Consider the following 18915-nt stretch of genomic DNA (forward strand, 5'->3'; position numbering starts at 1 on the left):
AATGCCTGCCTTCCCAATTTAAATGAATTTGACGTCTATAACTGTCAATGGCAGTGAATGAATTAAATGCCAGATTTAGTGATTTTGCAAAAATAATATATAGACAGTAGGTTTTATACTATATAATACGTATACCACAGAAACAAACTTTGCATCACAAAAAAAGAATGTCAAATACCCCAACAAAGAAAGCTCAATTCATCCCATTGCATGGCCAACTATTTTTTTATAAATTTTTATTCATGCAAAACAACACATACATAACATTGCATGGCACAACTATTTTGCAAGAAATCAAAAAATGAATTTATATTTTTTATTCACATTATTGAGATCAATGCTGTACAGTTTAACGGTTAACCCTTTATATGCCAATAGTGTTGTCATAGCTTTGTTCAAATTCTGGACTCAGTATTGGCAGATCCTCAAAAATCAGGCAAATTGGGATTGTTACTCACATTGCAAAAATATGTGATCGGGACATGCTTGATTACAAGTGAGGTGAAGGACCAAATTAAACGCTCATCAGGGCAGAACTGTCAAAAATTTGATCACAAATTGCCATGTATTGCTTGCAGCAAGTTATCAACATCACATCTTTACCCTCCAGCGCAGACTGCAAACCACATGTTGAAGCCCATCTAACATGCACATTGTGGTTAGGGCTATACAAAACATCAGCACGCTGTTCAAACTATATTGCTGACTCATGAGACTATCGGTAATGTCTCATAAACAAGGCGACTTTGTAGCGATCGCTCGCTCTCTCTCCGTCCGTCTTTTTAGCTAACATGATTAGCCCAACAAGCGGCTAGTTAGCTAGTGTAGCGCTCCCCAATTATTCTCATCTCATATCCGCCATTTTGCTTGCAATCATGCGACCATTATTTTGGCTAATACTTTCAAAATTACGCCGTTTGTCTTCATAACGAAGATAGGAACGTCCTAAAGTACACACCGGTAGCGGCTACACGTTAGCATAATTGAGCTGACGCACGAAGCTGTCAACTTGCAGCGTTGCATCTATTTTTAAATTGTATTTTTATTTGTTGCATGCATGTTTAAATGCTTTTAGTAACGTTCTTTTTCAGTATTTTGCAATTGATGTGCAAGCTTTGATCGACTTCTCATGAGACAACATGAAAAGTATTAGCAGGCGATGTTACGTTTGCCTCGTTTGTTTCTGGCTTGCACTAATTGTTACATTATTTCAAATAAAAGATAAACAGTTTCTATTGCTTTTGAAGCCCCGATCTCATGTCGATTGCAACTAAACAGTGGAAATTCACATTGCTCATTGCACATTGTCTGCTGCCTTGGGGCTGTGTGACACTATCGAGCGTGGTGTCAATAAATGTATTCGGCCTTTCATGGAGATCGAGTTGTGCAGTTGATGTTCAAATGCAAGAAAACAACCGTGAGGTGATAAAAAAAAATAGAGATCTAAGTGTCAAAGTTGGGTAAATTTCGCGACGGTGCACATCCCTGCTAACAACATTAGCCTAGACGTGTGGCGTTGAGGGGTCGCTGGCACTTTATCTCGGGAGATGTTCACTACAAACGAGGGAAATAATGGAAAGAGGCGACTCTGATCTTATGCACTGTGGTGCCATACCTTTAACAGTAAGGCCTTCGTTCTGGCGCCATCTTCTTGAAGCCTGTGAAATCCAAACAGGGAACTGCAAGTAGAGGACACACAACACAGGCGGTTCCGTATTACTTGAGGGGACCTTCGTGTTGTCTTGTTCCAAATTGCGCGAAATCCACGCATGAGGAACGAAGCGCATATGTGTTTTCTTCAAAATTAGTTGACGCCACACTTGTTCTAACCTGTCAATTCCAAGCAATCGCTCTTTTTCTTGCGATGTAAGCGTCGGAAAGTCCTCTTCGGTTTCACTCGCTTTTGCCGACGCCATTTTCTCCTCGTCATTAGCGGCGGCGCTCGGACTCCGCGTAGCAGCCGAAGAGGAGGCGGCGGTGGCGGCGGCAGCGGCGAGCGACACTCCGCACGATTTCATGGTGGACAACTTGAAGCTCAACGGCGATCGAGCCCCCCCACCACGGCCAAACGAAACGAGCAACGGAAGAGTTGCACACCTTTTTTTGCGCGGGGCGTTGGGTAGTTTTCTTTCCAAAATCCTCAAGGAAACGAGATCCTCAAGTTAGCGTCCACCCGCCTCATTTTAACAGCGTTATTCCCGGCGCCGATGTGTACATGGAGTGCATGCAACGTTGGCTTTTTACGACGGGGTGTAATTTGATAATATCGTAAACTTCCCCAACCATCGGCTCAAAGTTGTTGTAATTGTGTCACATTGGCAAACGCACGCCGCCGCTGTCGGCACGCCCTCCGCGCTTTGCGTCCAATCACCTGCAGGAGTGCATTATCACGTGACTGTGCCCGCTTGACGTTTGGCGAGCACGCAAACGAACACGCGCGTTCTGGCATGAAAATGGTCCCGCCCTGATTCCCACAAACCCCCGCGATTGGTTGCGCGCTCGTTATTGTGGTTACGTAATCTAGTATTAATGTGTCTAATTGGCCAAAATATACGTCGTTCATTAGGGCCTAAAAAGGGGGAAGTCCCTTCCGATGTAGAAACCATTTTGTAGTTTTTGCGATTCACGGACAGTTAGGCGATGACGTAATTAACAATGACTTTAGAATGAGCCAGAACGCCAGTCCAAAAATGTTGTGCAAGTATTACTGTACTGTTATGTGATGGTTCAAATGATGTATTTGTATTTGTGACAGTCGTTTCGTAGACAAAGCGAGCAAACCGATATGCAAAAATAGCCAAGCCTACAATAACCACAATTCATTCGGGTTTTATCTGACGTCAAATGTTTGAACCCTTTACTTGAAATGAGAATTTTGGCATTTTCGGTGACTTTTAGCTCTTGTGAATCACAACGTATGGAAGCAACCTTGAAAGGTTCTTTGACAATATATTTTTATAATTAAAAGCGTGGCAGTGTTGTGCGTAAAAATTTGATCAATTTTGGGACTAGGCACCCCCTACTTTACATGACAAAAGTTATCCAAGTGACAACGGACTTGAAGGCAACTGAAATCCAAAATGGCGAATCACAACAAGGGTAAGCAAGCTGTCAAGTCATTTAGATCATAATACATTTTATGAGTAGGGGTGCAATAATAATCGTTGCATTTTGGCTTAAACATCTTCCATCCTTTTGATAAACGCACTCCATCGATTTTGCCGTACGGGTTTCACGTCGATCTGGCTAACTTCATAGCCGTACGTATGGCATGACGTGAGGATGCTACGTGGGTTCTTTGAGGTCAGAACTTTAAATCGTAAATTAAAATACTCAGTATATTGAATTCATTTGCACCCCAAAGTTTGCGTAAAGACTCTGTAGCGGTAACGTTACCATGTGTTGTCATTTGACGCCACAAAGACTTCAACCTTCAGGACGAGTGTCCCACCCAGTATTGCCTTCGTATACTGGTTCAACCCATGCATGTTTTGAACTCCATTTTTTGAAATAATCTGTAGATCTTGAAGAGGAGCTCTACGACAAGGTCGTGGACCTGACTGAGTACGCCAAAAGACAGCGATGGTGGAACCGCTTCTTTGGCAAGACGTCTGGGCCTTTAGCAGAGAAATACTCCGTGGCTACACAGCTAGCCATAGGAGGTGTTAGTGGATGGTAAGATGAAAAAACATTTTTATGTAATTTGCTGTTATGGTCATTCATCCAGGTCATTCTATTCTCATTGCAACTGTGCCTCACTGGTTGTCATGGAAGATGGGGAAAATTGATGAGGGATTCCAACACACACTCCTTGTATTCTGGTTGTCTCCATTTTCCCCAAAACATATTTGCTAGGTGAATTGAGTACTCTTAATTGTCATTAGGTTTCAATGTGAATCTGAATGGGGTTGTTTGTTTAAGCATGGCTTGTGATTGCCTGACAATAATTTTACCCTGCCTCGGGCCTATTGATCATGGATCCAAACCAATCCTCAAATTAAGCTAACATTTGCCTCTAGTATGATGTTTTTAACCCCCCTCGCCGTTCATTAATCTTCTATCCATCTTAGGTGTGCAGGTTATCTCTTCCAGAAGGTTGGCAAAGTTGCCGCTACTTCTGTGGGAGGAGGGCTTCTCTTGCTACAGGTATTCATTCATTCATTGTTTAATAATTAAGCCTTTCTTAAGCATATCATTGACAGTTTCTAACATTTTTGCCCGATAGATAGCTAACAATAGCGGTTACATCCAAGTGGATTGGAAGAGGGTAGAAAAAGATGTCAACAAAGCAAAGAAGCAGATTAAGAAGAATTCGGATAAAGCGGCTCCAGAACTGAATACATTAGTTGAGAGGGTGAGTTACAGAAAAATCCGTTTTGGAACATGAATGTTTTTGTGTTTACTATTTGGCTGCCATCGAGGATCACTGCCAGTCAATTGATTGGATGCCTGTTGTCGTTAATGTCCTCTGCTGTCATATTTTCATCATTTGCTGCAGGACAAAAAAAGGGTGACATCCTTTTTTTAAAGCCCCTTTCAGATGTGAATTGGGATAATTTACAGATACTAGTATCGGTGGAATGCCTAGTTATTAACCACTCCCACTGTCTATATGGTTGTAGCCAATATGCAATACTAAGTTTTCTGTCTCTTTCAGTCTACAGAGTTTGTGAAGAAAAACATTGTTGTCACAAGCGGATTTGTCGGGGGCTTCCTACTTGGCCTGGCTAGCTAGACTCGAAAGAACGACTCAACACTCCTATTATGTTTTGACGCTTTGGGAAAAAGGATGAAAATGTTTTTCAATGCGCCGGCAACACGTTTCCGGCACCCTTTCTCTCCTCTCTATGTAAAGTAACTGTACCTCCTGTCACAATGGAAGAATACATAAGTTCTAACAGGCCAACCAAACTATTGCACTTGAATTAAAGGGGTGTCCAAGTGTGTTCATCATGGTAGACAATGTCAATATATACACAAATGTCAGACTGGATATTATCATGCAGTGATAAAAAGGAAAACCTGTTATTTTGTTACAGCTTTATTGTTACTACCAGTGAAATGTTGACATTGCTCTATTTAGCACATGCGGTCAATAACATTGGATTCTATTGAAAGTGAATTTCATGCTGATTGATTTGGATGTCTTTTACCCTGCATTTATTTTTTTATGCATCAAAATGTTTAAGTTAATGTGTAATATCACAAGATGCTCATTAAGATGCTGTATGAAATAAAATACATTTGAAGATTTTTTTTTCTGTTACTTAGTATGTTTTGTTATTGCTATTTTATTTTTACATGCTTGCACAACATGTGATAGAAGTGTAGACAATTCCTGCATTGCCTGCAGTAAGTGAAGTAATCGACGTAACCATGGATACCGTCAACACTGGGCGGATACGCCAGACGCACGTTTTCAGGGGTAAAACAATCGACAAAAACAGCTGATTTCTGCAATGGCGTCACCATTTCTGCCAGGAAATTCTCCCAATGTACACGTAAGTGTATACTATATGTTTCAATGTATGTACTAATTGTATTTAAAGTTTCCCTTTACTAAATCGAGATTAATGTGTGTCAGGGTGTTTAGTTAGGGCTTAGGTTAGGCTAACAAAAGTATTAAAACGCACATTGCGATTTTCTAATCTATGTGACTGACATTTCAAATAGTGGAAGTCGATAAAGTGCGTGTGCGTTTGTGTGTGCCCACATTTGGTTGGACTTTTTAGTTTTACTTAAAATTCTCCAGTTTTCAACATCTTTAGCAGGTTTCAAATGAATGTTGTCCTTGGAAATGTTTTCAATAGAATGAGAAAGCTGCTGCAAACTCAACTCTTCCTGTTTTGTGTACCAGCTGCTGAAGGATAAATTCCACAAATCTCAGCATTTCGACTACTCTGACGGAGTTCTGCTGACCGGAATTGAGAAACCGGGCATCGGGGGCGGAATCTTGCCGGGACAACGGATCAAACCCAAGTCTTCTGTCTATCCACAAGCAGCGACTGGCGGTTTGCCATCATGGGTTGCCTTTGACAAACAGGTTTGGAGACCAAGTCCCATTCTGCAACTGTCTTTAAAATACCAGTTGACACATTTCTCATCCTTTTATGGGTGCAGGCACTGTGTTTTGAGGCGTACTTTCAAGAAGCAGTGTCAGGTGCTCCCAATGAGATGAACAGAATCCGCAAATGTAAAATCTACTTCCACCTGGAAGATGATACCATACAGGTGGTTGAACCAGAATACAAAAACAGTGGAATTCCTCAAGGTGACCACATTTCCTTCCATAACTACATTTTTAGTCTTTAAAAATATAACCATAGCCTTTTATTTTACGTTGGTAGGGACTCTGATTCGTCGCCAACGCATTCCATTGCCGCCGCCCAGACATGAGCAGTTCTACAATGTCTTCCACTTTAACCTCAACCAGCAGATGGAATTATTTTCCCATACGTTCACATTGACCAACTGTGACCAGTTCACCAGAAACTTCCTCACTAAATGTGGGGTGATACTCAATGAGCCCATTGCTGTGCCAGAAGACCCTTACCGTAGCCTTCGGGAAAAGGTTACGCCACATTGCCATTATTATTGACGATTGTTTTTTCCCTGTAGTTGATTGGACGCTTTAAAAGGTTATGTTCGTTTCAGATGGAGAAAAGCATGAGTCCACTTCGTCCATATGAGAAACGAGACTCTCTCAGGCAGTTTTTGGAACACGACCGGAAAGTTCTACGCTTCTTCTGCTTTTGGGACGACACCGAGGCCGTTCACGGAGATCTACGAGAACTCGTGCTGCACTACTTCTTGGCCGACGACACCGTGGAGATCAGGGAAGTCGTCTTGCCAAATTCTGGGAGATCGGCAGCGTCCAAATTCCTGCGTCGTAGCAAACTACCAAAGGTACAAATTCAAGTATTGTTAAGGGAGGGGCGAAAGGGTGCTGGAGCCGAACCTAGCCCACAAATGCCTGGTGAGAACATCTAAACTCCACACAGAAAGGTCGGAACCTTATTTCAAGGCATGCATTTCTGTCTTGTTTTAATGTGTGCAATAACAACAAGACAAAAGGCTTCCAATGTCCTGCGTTCTGGTTGGCTGAGCTCTTCCGATGGTTGTAGTCGAGCTCATTCGCTGTGACAGCAGCCCCTGCAGCATTTTGGCTCCACCGGCCGAGCGCCTAATTCAACTTGAAAGACAGCCAGGCCTCCGTCATGTGCTCACTCCACTAACCTTGTTTGCCTGTTATTAAATGTCAACAGCCCTCCAAAAGTTGGGCGGAAAATGCTAGCCAATGAAGAGGCTGCCGTTTCATTTTGCTATTCTCATTGCCATGCCAGCACAGTCTTGCAATCAAATGGATTCTTTTTTTTTTTAAGTGTTATTATCAGGGATGACTTGAACAAAGCTATCTTACCAATAGGAAGAGCATTGTCACAAAATGCAAACAAAAAAATTGAGATTTGTCTCGTATTCAAGAAATTCATTGTGGGGGTGAGAATACAGACACAGGAAAATACATTTTAGACATAAATAGGTAGTAAATGAGTAAATAAATAAATATCTATTACAGTCATTGAGTTAAAACTTGAAAAACAAACAGATAAATACAATTGAAAACATTTTACCCAAGTCCTATCCTGATTTCCAATCCTTAACATAATATAGGTAATAATGATGACAATGGTCCACCTCTAGACAAAATGTCCCAGTGCTCACACGATTGCCATCTAGTGGAAAACCACAAAGTCGTTCTATCTGTAAAATTACATTTGGTGATAAATAAAGCAATAGCTAAAAAATGTTTCTGCAAAGACCAAAAAAATTAAATTCAATTGAATGAAACAAACCCTGAAAAAAAAAATTCAATTGAATGAAACAAACCCTGAAAAATAAAATTCTACTTTTTGCAACCACTGTGCTCTTTTGTAAATAACCACACAATCCCAGATCATACATATATGATTCATAATAATCCAATTATTTCTCCATAGCATTCTATTAAGCAATTGAACCTGCCCGGAGAAGTGAGCAACCGCACCATCCTCAACGTCCTGGCCTCCCCCAGACAAGGAGAGCGCTTCTTACTGGACAGCCTCAAAGTACTTCACCACTCAAATCAGCATATTCCAACATGAACTAATCACATTCATAACCAATCAATTGTCTATATTCTCTTGCAGACAGGAGCCATCGAAGAAGAATTTTACAGTGATTCTGATCTAAAAGTAGGAGGCCATCTTAATGTGTATGGCAGGAAGGTGACTATTGCTGACTGTGATGATTTTACCAAAGACTACTACCGCTCCAAGTATGGCATAGGTACACAATAATTCATACTTTTCATTTATTATTGGTTTTCCACAACACTTTTATCATTTGTAATATCTACATTTGACCACCTAGGGGCAGTAAGCGTTTACATATAGAAGGCATTTCTACTAGTCATTCATTTTACATTATACTTATCCTCACCAGGGTCATGGGGTGCTGGAGCCTTGAATTGGTTGCCTGCAAATTGCACAAAGTAGTAGTTTTAGGTACATTTTTACATCATGTGAGTCTATTTTCTGGTCTTATTTTCTTCTTTTTCTCCCCCCAGAGGCATTTGAGACAGTGCATTACAAGACCCCCAAAGCCCCCAAGCCCCCCAGGCTCGTGCCTCCTTATAACGGCTTTGGTTCAGAGGAGGACTCTCTAAGCTCCTGCCAGCGTCTGCTGCCCAAACCTCCACAGAAAAACCTCCACAAGTTCATGGAATATGACAAGTTAGTGAATTCATATTAAATTACTGGCTATTGATCGAATTCATTTTTAATTGAAGTGGTAACTAGGTAAACAATTCTATACTAATAGGGATAAAATCATTGTTGTAGGGTGCATTTTAGCCAGAGAACGAGATGAATGAATAGGATTTGTTATGGGCCCACAGATGTGGCCTAGAGAGCAATGTGCTCAAGTTCTACGCTAAAATGGTGACCACCAGTCAAGTGGACAACGACAGGGAATTTATCGTGTCTTTCTATCTGAGCGACGACTCCATCAGCGTCTTTGAGCGCACGCAGAAGAACTCGGGTGAGCTTTTAACCAGGCATTCAATTTCCCTTTAGATAAATCAAAGAATTTTGAACTGAGCACTTTCTTGGACCTTCAGGTGTGCTCGGCGGGATGTTTCTAGCTCGGGGTCGGGTCAAGAAGCCGGGCCAGGAGTTATTCAAGAGCGAGCCCTCCGAGTACTTTTCCGCCCAAGATCTGCATGTGGGTGCCGTCCTTAGTCTCAACAATCGTCTGTTTGAGCTGCTGGATGCTGACGAGTACACATTCAAGTACTTGGAGCAACATGCCGAGCAGGTTTTTGCGGGGCAACCGTTCTATTGCGGTGTAGTCAATTTGCAAACACGTTTTTTTTGTGTCAATGTCAAAGTTCCCAAAAGCTAACATCGGCGCCATCCTGGGGAAACTCCGATTGATTCCGGAGATGAAGCGACGTGAGATCAGGAACGTTCTGACTCTCAGTGATCCAACCAACACTGGTTTTGTCCCCTTTGAGTCATTCAGGTACAAGTTTAGTCAAAATGTTCATACAGAAAGAACGTAACTGTTATTATTTCTGTGCTTGTCTAGGGGTTTGCTGATGGGATCAGAGTGTGGCCTAAGCGAGCACGAGATTTTGGTCCTGGGCCGATATTTCGCCGAGCGGCAACAGGCTGAAGCTGACTTGGGCTCGATGCTGGCTGTGGCCCAGAATGTCCTGAAGAAGAAGGACTTTGACCAGCTCCCTGACATGGCCCGAGTTTTTGAGCAACGCGACCTCAGCAAGTAAGAAGTTTATATCTTATACATATATTCATTAGGCAACAAACAAGTTATGAAAACATCAATACAAATACTGCAGCCTCTCTCCAGCCAACCACTTTATCACTCGTAAATATCCAATCCAATTGAAACTTGAGTTCAAAAAAGTTCTTCCTCTGGCCAAGATGCACTAACCCACCAATGTTCTTATCACTTATTGAAGTCCAATCCATTTAAAATGGGAGCCAATGACTTAAAATGTTATCTTCCACTGGCCAAGGTGCATCCTCCCACCAATTAGTTCATCACTAGTCAACATCTCGGCCAAGTTTTACGCTCCATTTTGCCTCAATTGCTTCAAGACGTCGTTAATCAAAGGCTAAGCGGCAATTCTTCAATGTCCGGCCGACGCTAGTTTCGACTCCCGCGTCACGGTGGAGATGTTTTCACGCATGCCAAATGGTCAACTCCCCTGGATTCTCAGGGCTGTAACTCAGCCACGTGTTTGGGATGCGTCGGCGACGCGTCCGTCCACCCGCCCGACCGCCCGCCCGCCACTTGGCCCGGCCCGAGTCTTCCGACGGAGCGCGCAGACAGACGGACGCTGATTTGCGAGTCCTCGGTGAGCGCTCCGCCATTTCTTTCCCAAATGGCGCCAATATGAAGATCGCGGATGAACAAGCACGTGCGCACACGTACGAAATGCAGGCGTCACAACAAGGCATCAATTGTGCGGTCAACGGCTCCCAAATCTCTGAGCACGCATTCGTTCCGGTTTGGGAGGAGAGCATTGGAACCAGATGGACTTGCATTTTTTTTCTCCCAAAAATTTGCATTCAGACCAATGTCAGATTTTCTGGTAGATGCATTTTTGCTTTTTTGGCAAATTTAGCTGTTTTTCATTCCGCTCTTAGTTAAAAAGGCAGTGTTTAGTACATAAAAAGACACATTTTTTGGTTTTGCTCTGGCGACGTAAGGTCTGTATCAACACAAAACTACCTTGGGGGTCATTTGGGGGGATTTTAAATCATATGAGGAGAAAAAAGTCATTAAATCACAGAATCAACGTTATGTATGTTATGTTGACCAGAAATTTTATGGAGGTATTTAGTGAATTTCATTTGGGGTTGTTGTTTGTAAAAGTATGATGAGGTTGTTTCTTTGCTTGTCCAGAACGGGCCACACGTCCATGAAAGAAGCGACGGCCATTTGCAGAACCTTCCAGCTTCCCCTGTCTGACAACTTGCTCACGTGTCTGCTGGAGAAGTAGGACTCTTCTTTATTAAAAGCGCATTCACACTTGCCCTGTTTGGTCCTAACCAAAGGCAAAATGTCGACTGTTTTGCCCAATAATTGAACAATATTTACACACATTTGTCAAATTCTGGATTGCTTGCAAAAATTGCAGCATCCAAAACAAACAAAAAAACGCCCCCAAAAGTTCCAGAATAGATCCAGTTCTCGATACCTAACAATGCACTGGCACATGTGATGGACAGATTTGCAGATGGAGAGCAGATAGACCATCATGCCTTCCTGGCTGGCATCAATTGGCTGGAACATCCCGCTCCCCCTGTCTTACCTGATGACACAATAAAGGTAAATAAATGTCTATTAACCTAAGCAAAAAATAGATTTCATCCTTCTTTCATTATTTTCTAATGAAAGTCTCATTTTTAGATACTATCCTGACTTTAATCAGGCCCTTCTAATCATCAGCACTTTACAATAGGCATAAAAAAAACAAAAAAAAGTCAGGAAAGGTTAAAGAAGATACAGAATTTTTTTTCCTCACTTTTATGTTTTGATATCATTTCCAGTTCGACGTGAAGCTCCGTCATGAAGCCAGCGGAGTGAAAAACATCAATTACTCATCTCTAGTTCAGGAAGCGTTCCCCATCGGTCCCGATCTGGTCGACCAGGACGTAGAGGAACCCACCAAGTAATTCTCATTGACTACCATTGACACCATATAACGTCCAAGTCATTTCTACCTGGGAAGGGCGAAGAATGATGTGTTTTTCTATTCATTTACAGGAATCTTGCAGTGGAATATTCTCCTAATCTGTGAGGAAGACAACATTTTTAGATGGATTGTTTCCCCCAAAAAACCCATTTAGAAGTAGTATACTTTTGATAGTTAATAGTTGTATCATAGGATATAGTTGAGCGGTGTAGTGGACATTTATAATATAATATATTCTTGTAGTTTTAGATTGGGTGTGCATTTGTTGAGCTTTTACTGCTTTTGGGCAACTTTTTTAAAACAATTCAGCGTGAGGACATTTGCATTGTGACGATGTGACTTATGAGTCTGGCCTTGCTTTCTTCTTCTTCATCTTCTGGATTCCTTCCGACGCACCTCTGGGTGCCAAACTTTCTTTTCTGGGATGCGCCGAGAAAATGCGCTGCGAGGGCCGTTAAGTGTCCTTCATTGCCAACATTTATCATCTTTTGTCTGGCTTGAAAGTCTCCTTTAGGGTGTCTCTCGTCACATGGCGCCACGGGAGGGTAACGGATGAGCTCATTACATTTGCATGTTCTCGAGGCATCATTCCAGAATGCATGTTGTCAAATACACTTCATTAAGTAGACGGTAATCCCCCGGCTTTTCGCTACTGAAATCCTTCTCCTGTCCCCCTTCACCCACCCCCCACCTGCTGAAGAAGCAGTTGTTTCTAAATAAACCTAACACTTTTATAACCCCGACCTCGTAAAAAAAGAAAATGTTGTTCTCTCCCTCCTAACAGATTGGAATTCCCATTTGGGAGCTCAGTGAGAGGGCGATTGTAGGGTGAGCAAGGCAAAGTTGGATTTGGCATGAGTGGTTGGCCTCTGCATAGTTGAAACCGGCAAAAAAAATTCAATGGTGGATCTTTCACTTTCTTAACTTTTTGCCTACCATTGACAACAATAAATGTCTAGTTTCCTTTCACTGTCTGTTGATGCTCATCTTTCAGTGCCATTGACGGCCCTAGACCACCAATCCGTTGTTACCCCGGGGAGTTTTTCGCCCAAAGACCCCTGCAAAACCAAGCCTGGTGGCTTTTGAGGGATCAACGTCCCCCTAGCCCAGGCTGACGTGGTTGCCTTCTTTCGGGAGTGAGCCGTGAGGGGGCGGAGCCAGATCGATGAGGGGAGAAAGTGCGAAAGAGAGGGAGACAAGTGGAGAGGCACACAAGTAGGGGGAACACCAATTCCAGTCTTGCATGGACGGGATAACCAGACTCCTGGAAAGGTAAGATTTGTGTCCATTTTATTCAAATTTGTCTTTTATGCTGCTATTTTGGATGGTTTGTTGCGTCCTTGTGGGCTTTAAAAATGTATTGTGATCCAATATGTTGGAAAGGAAGGGGCATCCAAATGTGGTAGCCCTCCCAGTCTCGACCTTTTTCAAACTACTAACTAAGTGACGTAAAAATATTTTTAAAAATTGCAATATTCTTATAAGGATTGGATTCCACTGGTTCACTGCCATTGACAATTGTAGGCCTCAAATCCATTTCAACTGGGAAGGCAGGCATTAAGTGATCATTATTCAAGTGCAATGTCAGCATCTTTTGGGTTTTTTAGTGTTTCCTAATAGGGATGATGTCATATCCGTGCCATATCACTACCGATACTGACATCATTATCAGTATAGGCAACAGTGAAAAAAAACAACAACAAAAGTATACTGAAACTGTTTCATCCAATGATATGTTACCTTTTACAAAAAAAGCGCTGAGCTAACAAAAGCTTAGAACACAGGGGTGCCGGTCATTTGTCTTTTTTAGACTGGGTGGATGGAGGGGGTTTTATATTTAGTGAGCAGCTTCGTTTTTGGGAGGTGAGCGTGCCGAGAAAGACTTCGGTCCAAGCTGGCGTCAGTAGACAGTTGAGGAGCTTGGCACCCCACATGCCAAACCCAGTGTGGGTGTGCATTTGTGTGTGTGTAGGACAGGTCTACGGGTGGGTGCAATCCCCCCGCCCGCCCGCCCGCCGCCCCATTCCAGCCAGGAATCTGCCCTTTAGTTTATTAAAAGCCAGTGAAACAATGGAGTGAGGTGAAGAGAACATCATGACGTAAATGGGGGACATTTGCCACAGCAGGGGAGATGGTGTCCTTAGAAAAGAGATTATCCTTACTAGACGTCCCTACCACTTCAAACGCATTGGACATCTAGTGACGTTAACGCCAGTTAAATATAAAAATTGTTCTTCCTCTGGCCAAGATGCACTCTCCCACCCATAATAATAATGATTTTCCTCATTTCCTTAACAGGAGAAAAAAATATCTGATTGGAGGTTTTACTTGTTTTAGAGAAATCAAGTGGCTGCCTCAAATTTGGCTACAAAACGGTGTCTTGAAAGAAGAAAATTAAAATTAAAAATAGGTCAAAATGTTCAGTCTGTAACAAAAGTAAGAGGGTGAATTTTCTGTATTTTTGTGTTGTATTAGGTAAAAAAGGCACCATAAATAAAAATAATAATAATAAAATAAAACAGCAACAAAAGCCAAGTGTAACACAGACATAACATATCTAAATGTGACACCATGACGTCCCGTTAAGACACACAAACACACATAATGTGAGTTCCACACAGCGGGGGTGCGTGTAAAAATACCCTTGGCCCTCTTAACTTATGGCTTTTGTGTTGTCACATTTACAAAGCCGCACATGTCAAGGAGCAAGTTTTTTTGCCCCGCGCATTGTTGGGATGCTGACGGATGGCCACTCAGATCTTCGCTAAGGTTTATCGCCCGGCTGAGAAGTGCGCTCGCTCTTTTGGGATGACTTTTTAGGACCCCCGGATACATATTAGGCACTCATATTACACCATATGTCATCAAAGACCACTAGTTGGATACTCAGGAGTGACCCGGCCATTTTTTTGGTTCTGGTCACCCCTGGGTAAGACCATTTTGTTCCACTTTTTGTCTGATGCGATCATTTCAGAGTTTGCAGTGGTCTTGTGGTTTTCCAGGCCCCTACCTACTAGGTTTCTTGCTCCTAAAGGTTTTTTTTTTAAAACGATTGTGGTACATGATCAAGTTCTTGTGTACTTTTCCCGCCTGTGTAAATGTACTTAACGTATCATGTTAAACAGAGTGCGAGAACTTGAGCGTCTGGCAACTGAATGGCAGAGCGTTTTTTTTTTATGGACGCTCCCTGCTGTGATTTTCATCGTTTTTCCCTTTCCAGCAACTTTACGTGAAAGCTTAACAACACCTTGCGGCTGAAATCTTGCAGTTTCAACTGTTTTTGACTTAAGCCGTCCGCTTTTGGGGTAACAGAATCGTCGTGCGGTCTCTTAAGTGGATGTTTGAACCCGAGCCGTAAGGTTGATTCCAGCCAAGGCGAATCACCGCCTTCAGCCTTGACACCTCCAACCTGGCTCGCGTTTTTTAAAATGACGTAGTTATTTGACAATGCTAAAATGAGTCCAATTACGACGGTCAACAGACAAGCAGAGGTCGCCCAGTGTTAGTCAGAGCACCGTTTGATCTCCACTTCTCTCTGCATCTGTCGTCTTAATGAGAACTTTACGCCCATCGGGCATATAAGCTATGCACTCTGGGTGGGCACCCGGGGTCAAATCAAGCCGAGTAGGAAATTTCCAGTGGGCTTAACTTTAATTTACACTCTGAAAATAGATGATTAGAGCATGTTTCGGACAATGTAAAACAAAATAATGAAAATTCCAGGCACTAAATGTAGTTTTACATGTAGAAAACAAAAATAGCATTAGTTAAATTAGGCTCTTTTATTATTCTAAAATCACTGGCCGTGATTTTTTCGCACAACCTCCGCCATTATGTACCCTCGACCTGAGACGTACACTTTTTAATTCTTAACACATTGCCTATTATCACAGCAGCCTCAACCGAATGAACTGTAGCTCTTAAAACTATTGTCTGGAGGACTGTAAAATGGCCAGCTAGGAAATAGAAGCTAAGTAAATAATAATGTGAAAATATGCTGCTTTACTCGTAGTGGTTCATAATAGTGGTGAGAAATTGACTTTAATGAAAAAAATCCTTCCCGTGGTGTGCAAAGTGCATGGTTTAGGTTTCTCCACCATAAAAAAACATGAATGTGAGCCTTAAGGGGAGGGTTGCCAGATGGGAAAGATTTTTGCCAGCCAATTATCATGTTAAACACACTTAGTTCAATCAAAATGACGAGATAATATGCTTCCCTTATTTTCAGATTATTGGGAAGAAACTGTTGGAGTGGCAAAACTGCTCACCGCATTGCATTATTCATGCACATGCTAATACCGAAAAATAATACATAGCTATTCAACATTAGTGTGCTTGATTTTTAAAGGAACTGGGTAAAACGTGTAAATATAATCATATTCCATGTTGTTGTTTTTGTTACAGAAAAGTGATGCAAAAAAAGTACTCAATACACATTAACGTTTTTGTTTTGAAAACAGGCTGCGGCGGACGAGGGCGATGGAGAGGCTTGACGAAGCAAGCCCCAATCCGAGTTGGGCTCCATGGCGCGCTGCATTTGAGGCTCCACCATACGAGAAGTAAACAAAGTGAGATCCAGAAGTCCAACTGAAAACTTCTCTGGGACAAAGTCGAAAAAAAGCCACTACTCGTGAGGACCCTGTTCCCGAGGACGGCCCGACCATGAGAGCTTCCGTCAGCGCCGTCCCGCCTTCTGGCCTTCTGCTCGTCCTGATGTGCTGCCCCCTGTTAGGCTCGGCGCAATCGGCCGCCAACCGCAAGGCCGGGGAGCGTGCACGCTTCTCCTACGTGAGCAATTCGGACTTGCAGCGCTGCATGAGGCATCACTTTGTGGAGACCATCAGCCACCCGATTTACAAGTGCAACTCTAAGGTAGGACAAACTGTTTCTTTGCGTCCAATCTATTTGAAGTGGGAGCCTGCCAGTCACCAATAGGTACCAAGGGGGTGAAAAAAAGAATAGTTTTTTTCTCTGGCCACCTTAGTTTATCACGAGTTGATGTCCAATCCATTTAAATTAATATTACAAGAAAAATAAAGCCAGGCGTGGTCATTGGAACGAGGAAGCAAAAAATAAGAATGGTTTCTCTTTAACAGCCTGAGCTTCAGACGCCCGGTCTTAATGTGGCGACAACGAGCCTGGCCCGTTTGTCGGTGTGTCCCAGACGGACGGGCGGACGGACAAGGGGGGTGACACATAGCAGCTGACAGACAAACATGACACAGGAGTCTGTTTAGGGAGGCCAATGGAATGCGGTCAAACACAATGCAGTTCTCATGCTGGAAATCGGGCGCCTGCCCGCTGGGCTTTGGCTCAAATGACAGCACAGACTCGGAGCTTTATTACTACTGCGTCGGCCGATACCTGATACCGATTCCTGCCAATGCAATATGCTTGTTAAAAAAAAAAAAAACAACAACAAAAAAGACAACCTTATGAATCTAAAGTCATCGCTATCATGGTTGACAGATTAACTCATTGGCAGTCTTTGACAAGACTAGAAAAAAGAGCAATGGCAGTGAATCATTAGTCGCCACCCATCCCAACTTCACATGGATTGGTTGTTGACGCCTATCAACAGGAGCCAATGAGCTAAGAAAACAAATGTTGATATCTCGCACTACAATTGGATTGGATATCTATTAGTGATAAACTCTTCAATTGATAGCAGAAACATGAATTGACCTTTGACCTCATTGGCATTAAAGAGGGCCTCTAGGGGCAATATTCATCAAAATTAAAAAAAATATATTAATTACAATTAAGAAAATGAAAAATAAAGTCTTAAATAGTTTTTATTTGCAATCCACCCAGTGGCCTTCAATGGTGGCACTTGCATTTGAATTGGAAACGCCGGGCCTCCTACTTCAAATGGTCAAATTGGACTATCATCGTCTTGGCAGCGTCATTGAAGTACTTTATCGGTCGGTATTAGCGCTCCCAAGCGTGAGGGAGAGGATTTCTCATTTGTTGTCCCAAAAAGGCCATTTTTCCTCCAACTGTCCAACTTCTGTGTGTGTTCTGCTCACTGGCAGATGGTGTTGCTGGCACGCTGCGAAGGCCACTGTGGCCAAAGCACGCGTTCCGACCCGCTGGTCTCCTTCAGCTCGGTTCTCAAGCAGCCCTTCAGGAACACTTGCTCCTGCTGCCGCCCGCACACCTCCAAACTCAAGGCCGTGCGCCTGCGCTGCGCCGGCGGCACCCGCATCACGGCCACCTACCGCTACATCTTGGCCTGCCACTGTGTAGAGTGCAGCTAACAGGTTTCTCTTTGCCCCTAATCTACAGCTTTTCCATACTGTACTCGACACCATGATTTCATTCCGGTTGCGACGTCATCACCAAAGATGTCAGGTGACGGACAAAAAGGGGAAACGCTAAAAGTCGGCCGGCCAGTTTTGGACTCTTAACGGACCGCCTGAGGCGCTGGCTAAATGTCGTCTATTTGAATCTGAGGTTCCCGTAATATCACGCCGGATTTATACTAGCGTTTTGTATTGTGTCACTCGGAAGGAACTCCAACCTTCCCTCGCGCTCTTCTCGCTAATCCACTTTGAAGAATATATTATAACTATATCTCTCTCTTGTCCCATTCCTGGCTTTCCTCCCTGACTAAGATATTAAAATAGTGTGTTGTTAAACTGTTGGATTGTCTTTATTAGTCCTTTCAGTCCATGTTCGATGATATTGCATTTTGGCTAGTAATGTATACCTCTCCCATTATTTCCGCAATATTGTACAAGATGGATGAGAAACAACTCAGTTATCACTACATTGACTCTGATGGGAACGTCACCTCAACCAACATGGCCGCCCAGAGGCCATATGTTAGTAGGGGCAATGAATGTGGGTGAAAATAGATTTTTATTTTCTAAACATTAACGAAGGGAAACAGCTCTACCAAGTGGCTATTTGTTGTACCTACATGCACTTTTTGCTTAAGAATTGTCAATTGGTATTTATTTGAATACTAGTAGTATAGTCAATACTTTGTGTTGTGGTAGTTAGAAAAGAGTCAAATTGAAAATAACTAGTGATATTAGTAGTAAAATATCAGAACTATTGTCTTCATAATCCTATTTTTATCTCATCATATCTTTATTCTTGTAATGTTTTGACTTTGTTGTAATATTATGACGTAAAACAATTAA

The 18915-nt window shown here is 42.6% G+C and overlaps 4 protein-coding genes across 9 annotated transcripts in view; 3 read left to right on the forward strand and 1 right to left on the reverse strand.

The window, feature by feature from the left end:
* Positions 1-2359, reverse strand: part of kdm6a (lysine (K)-specific demethylase 6A) — a 30602-nt gene extending 28243 nt beyond the window's left edge. For 5 of the 6 annotated variants that reach the window (XR_013327847.1, XM_077728035.1, XM_077728033.1 and 2 more), the window contains exons 1-2: positions 1831-2359; positions 1616-1679 (exon numbers count right to left, since the gene is read on the reverse strand). Coding sequence is in view for 5 of the 6 variants with exons in the window: in XM_077728035.1 (XP_077584161.1) it covers positions 1616-1679; positions 1831-2018 (252 nt within the window). In the remaining variant the exon portion in view is untranslated. The remainder of the gene's footprint in view (positions 1-1615; positions 1680-1830) is intronic. The other variant, XM_077728034.1, reaches the window with a different exon arrangement.
* Positions 2360-2615: 256 nt separating this feature from the next.
* fundc1 (FUN14 domain containing 1) lies at positions 2616-5254 on the forward strand. Its single transcript, XM_077728043.1, has 5 exons — positions 2616-3099; positions 3522-3675; positions 4071-4146; positions 4226-4354; positions 4658-5254. The coding sequence occupies exons 1-5, from the start codon at positions 3081-3083 to the stop codon at positions 4733-4735; spliced, it is 456 nt and encodes a 151-aa protein (XP_077584169.1). The 5' UTR covers positions 2616-3080; the 3' UTR covers positions 4736-5254.
* Positions 5255-5456: 202 nt separating this feature from the next.
* On the forward strand, positions 5457-11744 carry efhc2 (EF-hand domain (C-terminal) containing 2). The gene is made up of 15 exons (XM_077728604.1): positions 5457-5501; positions 5858-6043; positions 6121-6271; positions 6348-6571; positions 6655-6906; positions 7998-8105; positions 8187-8325; positions 8606-8771; positions 8936-9078; positions 9158-9354; positions 9428-9561; positions 9628-9822; positions 10972-11064; positions 11298-11397; positions 11619-11744. Exons 1-15 carry the CDS (start codon positions 5460-5462, stop codon positions 11742-11744), a joined length of 2256 nt encoding a protein of 751 aa, XP_077584730.1. The 5' UTR covers positions 5457-5459.
* A 4681-nt stretch (positions 11745-16425) lies between these two features.
* ndp (norrin cystine knot growth factor NDP) lies at positions 16426-18045 on the forward strand. The gene is made up of 2 exons (XM_077728462.1): positions 16426-16636; positions 17800-18045. The coding sequence occupies exons 1-2, from the start codon at positions 16427-16429 to the stop codon at positions 18022-18024; spliced, it is 435 nt and encodes a 144-aa protein (XP_077584588.1). The 5' UTR covers position 16426; the 3' UTR covers positions 18025-18045.
* Positions 18046-18915: the final 870 nt, after the last annotated feature.

This window comes from Stigmatopora nigra, chromosome 11 (assembly GCF_051989575.1).
Source record: "Stigmatopora nigra isolate UIUO_SnigA chromosome 11, RoL_Snig_1.1, whole genome shotgun sequence".
Classification (NCBI taxonomy): domain Eukaryota; kingdom Metazoa; phylum Chordata; class Actinopteri; order Syngnathiformes; family Syngnathidae; genus Stigmatopora; species Stigmatopora nigra.